Genomic DNA, 10,925 nt, shown 5'->3' with positions numbered 1-10,925 from the left:
CAAAAGGACCAGCTTACATCAGTGATTCTCTCGTTAACACAGGTGTGAGTGTTGACGAGGACAAGGCTGGAGATCACTCTGTCATGCTGATTGAGTTCGAAAAACAGACTGGAAGCTTAGGGGTGCTTGGGGGGTGCTTGGAGTCATTGTTCTTCCTCTGTCAACAATGGTTACCTGCAAGGAAACACGTGCCGTCATCATTGCTTTGCACAAAAAGGGCTTCACAGGCAAGGATATTGCTGCCAGTAAGATTGCACCTAAATCAACCATTTATCGGATCATCAAGAACTTCAAGGAGAGCGGTTAAAATGTTGTGAAGAAGACTTCAGGGCGCCAGGACCGGCTTCTAAAGTTGACTCCGCTGCGGGATCGGGGCACCACCAGTACAGAGCTTGCTCAGGAATGGCAGCAGGCAGGTGTGAGTGCATCTGCACGCACAGTGAGCCGAAGACTTTTGGAGGATGGCCTGGTGTCAAGAAGGGCAGCAAAGAAGCCACTTCTCTCCAGGAAAAACATCAGGGACAGACTGATATTCTGCAAAAGGTACAGGGATTGGACTGCTGAGGACTGGGGTAAATTCATTTTCTCTGATGAATCCCCTTTCTGATTGTTTGGGGCATCCGGAAAAAAAGCTTGTCCGGAGAAGAGAAGGTGAGCGCTACCATCAGTCCTGTGTCATGCCAACAGTAAAGCATCCTGAGACCATTCATGTGTGGGGTTGCTTCTCAGCCAAGGGAGTGGGCTCACTCACAATTTTGCCTAAGAACACAGCCATGAATAAAGAATGGTACCAACACATCCTCCGAGAGCAACTTCTCCCAACCATCCAGGAACAGTTTGGTGACGAACAATGCCTTTTCCAGCATGATGGAGCACCTTGCCATAAGGCAAAGTGATAACTAAGTGGCTCGGGGAACAAAACATCAATATCTTGGGTCCATGGTGTCATGACGTTGGCCTGGGGGTAGGTTTATGACAGTCATAAATACCTCTTCCCCCCTTTTTCCTCTCTCTACCCTACTGATCTGACATTAGAAAACCCCTTGGTTAACATAGAGATTCTGGGAACATCAGAAGGTGGGGGGAAATGAACTATATTCTGGTAATCCGACCAATTGAACATATGCGGTGGTACTTAATGAATATGATGTCAGTTCGGTTGTCATCTGAGACATTCTCATCAATGATAGGATGACAAACTATACAGTGGAAAGTCTACACATCAGAGTTATCGGATTCACATGGAATTGTTGTTCAATTTAAATGTTTGAATATTAAATTATTCGTGATGGGATGAAATGTGATTTTAGCTTCTAAAATGTGAGAATTGAGTTTTCATGAGTGAATTAGGCCCGACTCAGTGGCCCGTCCACGTGAAGAGACATAGGTTGTAAATTATGAAACACACCCCTTTTCTCCCTCCACTATACGTATAAGCCCTTGACGAAAATGTAACATCCTGTTCCAAGTACGTGAGGTCTGCAGCCTCTGCGTTAAAAAGGACTAAACATGTCAACTACAGAACTAAGCCAACATCAGCGTGAGCTTTGGTTGCGAATGGTATGAACTTTGAAATCTTATTCACTACAGAAGTGATACCTCCTAGACGTTGAGTTAGCAACAGCAGCTGCAAACGTAAGTTAAAAAAGAACAGACAGAGTATCCCGTCTACCACACAACGATGTTACTACAACGTACCCAATTTACCAGCAGAGACATTCTTCAAAGGACAAAGGACTCGGTTGGGCAACACGGCCTTCCATCTACCACCAACCTACCGAAGCGCAGCTTGGAGTAAATATTTATTGCATTTTCCTTTTCCAAATGGGTGGTAATTTAGAATGCATAAGATACTGTATTTACGATAGCATGGCTTCTCCCTTGGTTCCTCAAGTCTTCCCGCTCTTTCACTCAAACCCAGCCCCCTTTTATTTTGTGTAACCAGCTGTCATATCTGTTCCGCCCGCTAGGGACGTTTTCCTTTATGACGTAATTTGTAATCAAGGTATGATTCATTCTGTGTATATGTAATTCTGTGTGATTAGTTAGGTATTTAGTAAATAAATAATTAAACCCAATTTTGTATTGCTGATTCAACTTGTTAGCCAGGGTTCGTGAAGATAACCAATAATTTACAACGTTAAGGTGACGATTAATATTGACTGCTATTGATGTAAAATATTACTAGGTCTTTAAGAGTTTATTCGGAAGATAACAGCTCTATAAATATTATTTTGTGGTGCCCCGACTCTCTAGTTAATTACATTTACATGATTAGCTCAATCAGGTAATATTAATTACGGAGAAAGGATTTTAGAGAATAGCATGTCATATCACTTAATCCGGCATAGCCAAAGACACGACAATGGCCAGGAAACTCCCCAGACCTTAATCCCATTGAGAACTTGTGGTCAATCCTCAAGAGGCGGGACAAACAAAACCCCACAAATTCTGACAAACTCCAAGCATTGATTATGCAAGAATGGGCTGCCATCAGTCAGGATGTGGCCCAGAAGTTAATTGATAGCATGCCAGGCCGGATTGCAGGGTTCTTGAAAAAGAAGGGTCAACACTGTAAATATTGACTCTTTGCATCAACTTCATGTAATTGTCAATAAAAGCCTTTGACACTTATGAAATGCTTGTAATTATACTTCTGTATTCCATAGTAGCATCTGACAAAAATATCTAAAGACACTGAAGCAGCAAACTTTATGGAAATGTATATTTGTGTCATTTTCAAAACTTTTGGCCAACACTGTACACTTTTTATCTTGTGTACTTCAATTTCCTCATTGAGCATTTTAACCGGACTGGATGTAATTTCACTGGCATGACACACATCATAGCTTTAGTCAATGTGAGATCCGCCTCTCTCAACAGCCTGCATCTTACTTCATTAGTAAAAGATCTAATTGTTTGTGGCATAAAAGATGACCAAGTTGCTTTGTTGCTTTTCTAAACTCTACCACTAGGCTACCACTGTCAATAAGAACAAACAGATGCCAGATAGCTTTACCTTATAGAAATTAAAATATATTTTAATAGAGGAGTTCCCTGTGAAGTATAGTAGTAGGCTCTTGACCATAGCATAATCCAGAAAGTGTTCCCCATGCGAAGCAACGAAGATTGACCTCTGTGTTTAATCGAGTATTTATATATTTTTTTAACCTTTATTTAACTAGGCAAGTCAGTTAAGAACAAATTCTTATTTACAATCCATGGTGATAATCTGTCAGTCAAATGTGTCCGAGATGCAGAAGAGAAAGTTTCAAAGAAATTCTGAAAGTCAAGTGACAGTTGATACAGTGTTTTCCACAAATCCAGTCAGTCTTCAAAGTCGACATGATATCATCAGTTTTATTTATCCGGACATACACATGATATTATATAACAGAGTCCTTATGTTATTTTAAGTAAAGGTCTATTAATATAACAGACAAAAAGGTGAGCAATCAATCTCAGTAGTGTGATTATTTTGGCAGTGATAGGCCTAGTCAACATCAATATTATGATCAAAACAATAACGCTAATAATATCAATGATTACGATAATTTTTCTTATAAAGTACAGCGTGAATATTCCGAAAGCATCTAAAGAGTAAAACATACTTTATTGTATACATTCACTTTATTGCAAGAAGGTTTTCCTAAGCAAGCATATGGTTTTTCACTTTTTTATTTGCATAGTTCAAGCAGTTTGTGTATTTCCCCAAAATAGTAACAGTTAATGTTATTATTAAGATATACGTAGTTCAAATAAGAAATATGTACATTGACCAATGTGCTAAATCTCTCCACATCATTATTAGCCATAAATGCTTCATTTGTTATCAAATATTGGACACCCCTTATTTGGCTTTTGTATTTCTCAACACATCTGATGCCAATTGTTCCAAAAATACCTATATTTTCAAAATCAACCAAAATCAACCATTTCCAAAATCAATTCTTAAAAGCAATAAATAGCCTAAATAAAATATTTCTGCAACAATTGTTCCCCAATGTCGTAAAAAATTCTAAACATTCCTGATTACTTGTTAAAAATGTAACCTGTTGGCTGAAATCTTATTTTAATCATCAAATACCCATGTGTCTAAAAAAATATGTTGTGCATCTTTTTGACCTTATTTTTCCCTTTCTCAAAACAAGAAAAAATATAACTATTTTCCTCAGACCTGTTGATTTTTGCTTCGTGAGATTGATAATCTGCTTTGTGTTTACACGTTTCACGTACCATCAAACATCTTGGCTGGTCTGAAGAAACATGTCTTTCTGTACAGACACAACATTACCTCTTGAGCCAATATGACAAAGAGAGAGAAACAGAGGGAGGGATGGAGGGAAAAAGAGACGAGGGAGAGATGGGTGGATAGTGATGGAGGGAGGAATGAATGAAAGGCAATAAAAAGGGCTGGACTTTCGCAAAGGCCACAGGTTAAATCTGGAGACGCTGACAGTGATCGACTGACAAACTGACAAACAGATTTTGTGTCAAGAGAGACAGACCAAATACAAAGGATGGGTCAACAACTTGCATGGGAGGAACGCAGTAGAAGCAGAATAGGGCACATTACTGCACCATTAAACGTCCTTCACTCCAGATAGAATTCCTTTCCTCCAACCCTTACCAGGATATCTCTATCTGTTTATCTGTCTGATCAGAATGACAAGATAAACCATCTCTATATGCTAAAATAGCTTCAGACTTCATCATGGCACTGTTTAATATTAGGGATATGATACATGTAGGATGCATTTTGTTTTCTGATATTTATGCACTGTAAGCTGGCTGTGATGCAAGTTGCTGGCCCATCTTAACACAAGTGTTCCAACTAGCAGACTTACAATTCTAAGGCCACTTCTTTTTTCCACTGACATCTTTCCACATACTTTATACTGTACTGTATGTATATATATTTATATACCTGTATATGTACAGTACCAGTCAAAAGTTTGGACACACCTACTCATTCAAAGGTTTTTCTTTATTTTTTATATTTTCTTCATTGTAGAATAATAGTGAAGATATCAAAACTATGAAATAACACATATGGAATCATGTAGTAACAAAAAATGTGTTATAAAATGTTTTATTTATTTTAGATTTTAGATTCTTCAAAGTAGCCACCCTTTGCCTTGATGACAGCTTTGCACACTCTTGGCATTCTCTCAACCTGCTTCACCTGGATTGTGGAGACCAGGTCATCTGATGCAGTACTCCATCACTCTCCTTCTTGGTCAAATAGCCCTTACACAGCCTGGAGGTGTGTTTTGTGTCATTGTCCTGTTGAAAAACAAATGATAGTCCCACTAAGCGCAAACCAGATGGGATGGTGTATTGCTGCACAATGCTCTGGTAGCCATGCTGGTTAAGTGTACCTTGAATTCTAAATAAATCACTGAGTCACCAGCAAAGCACCTCCACACCATCACACCTCCTCCATTCTTCATGGTGGGAACCACACATGCGGATATCATCCGTTCACCTACTCTGCATCTCACAAAGACACAGCGGTTGGAACCAGAATCGCATGTTTGTACTGATCTGAGCAAAGGACATATTTCCACCGGTCTAATGTCCATTGATCGTGTTTCTTGGACCAAGCAAGTCTCTTCTTCTTATTGGTGTCCTTTAGTAGTGGTTTATTTGCAGCAATTCGACCACGAAGATCTGATTCTCCTCTGAACAGTTGATGTTGAGATGTGTCTGTTACTTGAACACTGTGAAGCATTTATTTGAGCTGCTGGTAACTCTAATGAACTTATCCTCTGCAGCAGAGGTAACTCTGGGTCTTCCTTTCCTGTGGCGGTCCTCATGAGAGCCAGTTTCATCATAGTGCTTGATGATTTTTGCAACTGCACTTGAAGAAACTTCAAAGTTCTTAACAGTTTCCGGATTGACTGACCTTCATGTCTTAAAGTAATGATGGCCTGTCGTTTCTCTTTGCTTATTTGAGATGTTCTTGAGTTAATATGGACTTGGTCTTTTACCAAACAATCTTCTATATTCCAACCCTACCTTGTCACAACACAACTTTGGCTCAAACGCATTAAGAAGGAAAGAAATTCCACAAATTAACTTTTAACAAGGCAAACCTGTTCATTTAAGTGCATTCCAGGTGATTACCTCATGAAGCTGGTGTAGAGAATGCCAAGAGTGTGCAAAGCTGTCATCAATGCAAAGGGTGGCTGTTTTGAAGAATCTCAAATATAAAATATATTTTGATTTGTTTAACACTTTTTTGGTTACTACATGATTCCATATGTGTTATTTCATAGTTTTGATATCTTCTCTATTATTCTACAATGTAGAAAATAGTACAAATAAAGAAAAACCCTGGGATGAGTAGGTGTGTCCAAACTTTTGACTGCTACTGTATGCATGGATTTTATCCAGACATTTAGCTATTGACGTACTGTACCACTGAAGAAAGGTCCTAGCAATGAGAGGAGTAAGAGAAGACAGTGGCTTTATTGCTAAAGGTGGTTGGGCTTTACTCACATCTAGATTCACAGTTACCAGAGTCAGAATGGGTCTTCCTGTAGACAGTCACACACATACACATACAGGTTCCAACAAGCTCGGGGTGTAGACAGAAGAGGGAACCGAAGGGGGTAGCCAAGCCTGGAGAAGGGGCTGGGAGGCAGGCACAGTGGGTCAGGTAAGTGTTCAACAGGTGTGTTCCTGACCTGGGATGAGAGGGTTGGAAAGGAATAGGGGGGGGGGGGTGGCTCATCACGCACTGCTGTACACCCATGCCCTGACACCAGTGGATTGAGGTGGGAAAGAATGGTGTGTGTGTGTGTGTGTGTGTATGTGTGTGACACTTTGCTTGCATGCAGTACAGCTCTCCCGCTACTGGCCTCTGAGGGTCAAGGGCTGTTTAACTGAGTTAGAGACAATGACCCAGGGGCCAATCAGAAACAAGACTACATGACCCAGGAGTCAAATAGAGAGAAGACCACATTGCTCTTAAGATGCCGTATTCTGTTCTGGTACCTTCTGTTACTGTTGCTACTTTTATCTCTTTATGGTTCTTGAACCACCCTCCGTTCACCTCCTTCTCCTCTGTGACCTTTTTCTGTTACACTAAACACATCAGTCTCTGATTTGTTCTACTACTCTCTGCACCATTAAAAACCTTCCTACCTTCTTCCTGAAGTCCAGCTCAGCCAGTCCTCTTCCCTAATCATCTTAACTGAGATCTGTGCATCACGTACAATAAGTGCTCTCCTGAACCGTTCAGTCACAAAACTCTACTGTCCTTGGCTTCTAGTCTCTGTGGTACTTCTAATCTTTCCATAGCAGATACCGTTCTGAGCTGAGTAACAGAGAAACACTGTCTGACTGTCTGTTTAGCATGGCGGAGACCATGTTAGAGTAATGTACTGTATACACCCTATGAGTAATGTACTGTATACACCCTATGAGTAATGTACTGTATACACCCTATGAGTAATGTACTGTATACACCCTATGAGTAATGTACTGTATACACCCTATGAGTAATGTACTGTATACACCCTATGAGTAATGTACTGTATACACCATATGAGTAATGTACTGTATACACCCTATGAGTAATGTACTGTATACACCCTATGCTCTATGGCTAGTTTAGTAGCTTCAGATGCTGCATCAAAAAATTGTGTACACCCAAAATTGTGAATTTGCTTTTGTTTTGTTTGCTTTTCCTGCCCTCATAGAGAAGCTATTTTCTACCAGGCCTAGGCTGAGAGGAAGAGTGTAAATGTGGTCATTGACAGAAGGAGAGTGGAGGATGCTGTTATAGCAGCCCCTGGGGTGGGTGGGAGGTGTGGACATTAAGTTTAAGTTACTCCATCATTAGTCTGTTTGGCTTGAAGACGTCCTCAGGTGGCCAACTTTCCAGACTTCCTGTGACAGCTTCCTTTTTCCTGTTGTGTTGTTGTGGAGGTCGTTGGGTTTATACACCGGCGGGCGTACGGTCAGAGACTAAACAAAACCAGTTTCTTTGGGCTTATTCTTTATATTCCAGTGGATCCTCAGAAGGATGCTCCATCAAACTTAACGGCAGCCAGTGCTTGAGCTAGAAATGAAAAAGGGAGAAAGGGAGAGAGGGATAGAGATAGACACAGGAATAGAGACAGAGATAGAGACAGAGATAGAGACAGCGACAGAGATAGACGCAGAGTTAGATGCAGAGATAGACACAGAGATAGACACAGAGAGACACAGTGATAGACACAGAGATAGACACAGAGATAGAGACAGAGATAGATACATACATATGCACAGAGATAGACACAGAGATATACACATAGATAAACACAGAAATAGACACAGAGATAGACACAGAGAGACACAGAGACAGACACAGAGATAGAGACAGATAGACACAGAGACAAAGTTAGAGACAGAGATAGAGATAGACACAGAGATAGACACAGAGATAGAGATAGTGATAGATAGAGGGAGGACGGGAAGGAGAGAGAGAGAATACACTTTAACTCCAGTAAAACTCTTACAAAACATTCAAACAGAGACACAATGAAAACTGAAAGCAAGGAAAGGAAATGCATCCGAACTCATATGAGATCCCATTCTGTTATGTCTTCGTGTGACTTTAAATGCTAATTTGACAGCAGGACAACTCTCTATGCTGCCTCATTTCGGTCAACCGCTCCAGGCCAGTTTGAACCAATCACAGCTGAGAATCCTGTCGCACAGTACAGGAAGTGCCCCTGTTATGTGGGAGAGTGGTTATTGAAGGGATTCAATAGTTGTCACAACCAGGCCAAGAAAGTCGCAGTGCAACATCAACTTGAGTAATTTTCCAGCTAACATACTTTTCCTGCATAGTTGTAATTTTGGGTAAAACAAGTCCACAATGGTCTTAGGAAATGTGCTGATTTATCAGCTTGTAAACAACAACAATGACCATAGAAAGTCACGGAAGTATGTTTGGTGTGAGTATATGGACAATAGACCCTGAACATCATAAACCAGGCAGAACCAAAGATACTACCCATGGACTTCAAGGTCTATTTAGGCATTGCAGTCTTGTGCCATTGGTGTACGTCTGCATTCAATTTGTGCATTTGGCTTTTGTAAGGGCCATGTGTGATCCTGCCAATGTTTAAAAGTAAGGCGGATATCTTGAGTTGTTTTTGCCAAACACAATGAAAAGGAAATAAATCAGTGTAGTTTTTGAGGTTTGATTTCTTGACCAGAAATGACAAGAATGTCTTCTGGAGGGCTTATAAAGATTATGGTTGCATTACCGTCGCAACCACCCAGTGTCGATCCCTCAATATTTAAACTAACTCAAATATCTGGTATTCATCCGAGTCTGTACACATGATATGATTAAACTAAAGTGCTGACAGTAAGAGTGATCCTCTTCTTATTAGTTGAATGTGATGTCTGTTAGCTTCAAAGTCTGAAACAGCAGTTTATCATTACTTGGGTTCATTGCTGAATATGTGTTGGATGTGGCAGCCTGGCTTTATTCAACATGTAGAGCTCTAAATTGACTGGTCCAAGGCAGAAAAATAGAGGCTGTATCCCAAATGCCACCCTAGTCCCATAGGCCTCAACCTGGGGAATGGGGAATGGGGTGCCATTTAGGACACAACTAGAGCAACATGAGGCATGCAGAGACCAAACCACTGAGTGTTGTCAGTACTAACAGCTTAGCCCCACTGATCTGACCATGTGATAATAGTAATAACAGCTTATCCACACTGATCTGACCATGTGATAATAGTAATAACAGCTTATCCACACTGATCTGACCCTGTGATAATAGTAATAACAGCTTATCCATACTGATCTGACACTGTGATAATAGTAATAACAGCTTATCCATACTGATCTGACACTGTGATAATAGTAATAACAGCTTATCCATACTGATCTGACCCTGTGATAATAGTAATACCAGCTTATCCATACTGATCTGACCTCGTGATAATAGTAATAACAGCTTATCCATACTGATCTGACCTCGTGATAATAGTAATAACAGCTTATCCATACTGATCTGACCCTGTGATAATAGTAATACCAGCTTATCCATACTGATCTGACCTCGTGATAATAGTAATAACAGCTTATCCATACTGATCTGACCTCGTGATAATAGTAATAACAGCTTATCCACACTGATCTGACACTGTGATAATAGTAATAACAGCTTATCCACACTGATCTGACCATGTGATAATAGTAATAACAGCTTGTCCACACTGATCTGACACTGTGATAATAGTAATAACAGCTGATCCATACTGATCTGACCCTGTGATAATAGTAATAACAGCATATCCATACGGATCTGACACTGTGATAATAGTAATAACAGCTTATCCATACTGATATTACCCTGTGATAATAGTAATAACAGCTTATCCATACTGATCTGACACTGTGATAATAGTAATAGCAGCTTATCCATACTGATCTGACCCTGTGATAATAGTAATAACAGCTTATCCAAACTGATCTGACCCTGTGATAATAGTAATACCAGCTTATCCATACTGATCTGACCTCGTGATAATAGTAATAACAGCTTATCCATACTGATCGTACCTCGTGATAATAGTAATAACAGCGTATCCATACTGATCTGACACTGTGATAATAGTAATACCAGCTTATCCATACTGATCTGACCTCGTGATAATAGTAATAACAGCTTATCCATACTGATCGTACCTCGTGATAATAGTAATAACAGCTTATCCACACTGATCTGACACTGTGATAATAGTAATAACAGCTTATCCACACTGATCTGACCCTGTGATAATAGTAATAACAGCTTATCCATACTGATCTGACCTTGTGATAATAGTAATAACAGCTTATCCACACTGATCTGACACTGTGATAATAGTAATAACAGCTTATCCACACTGATCTGACCATGTGATAAT

General features: G+C 40.0%; 1 protein-coding gene across 8 annotated transcripts in view; it reads right to left on the bottom strand.

The window, feature by feature from the left end:
• Positions 1-3,340: 3,340 nt before the first annotated feature.
• LOC139536115 (pleckstrin homology domain-containing family A member 6-like) overlaps positions 3,341-10,925 on the bottom strand; it is a 335,460-nt gene continuing 327,875 nt past the window's right edge. For all 8 annotated transcript variants that reach the window (XM_071336301.1, XM_071336297.1, XM_071336296.1 and 5 more), the window contains one exon: positions 3,341-8,071. Coding sequence is in view for 1 of the 8 variants with exons in the window: in XM_071336300.1 (XP_071192401.1) it covers positions 8,028-8,071 (44 nt within the window). In the remaining 7 variants the exon portion in view is untranslated. The remainder of the gene's footprint in view (positions 8,072-10,925) is intronic.

The sequence above is a fragment of the Salvelinus alpinus genome, chromosome 12 (assembly GCF_045679555.1).
Source record: "Salvelinus alpinus chromosome 12, SLU_Salpinus.1, whole genome shotgun sequence".
In the NCBI taxonomy this organism is placed as follows: Eukaryota; Metazoa; Chordata; class Actinopteri; order Salmoniformes; family Salmonidae; genus Salvelinus; species Salvelinus alpinus.
The sequence above is the reverse complement of the archived record's forward strand: the minus strand, read 5'-3'. Positions and strand labels throughout refer to the sequence as shown.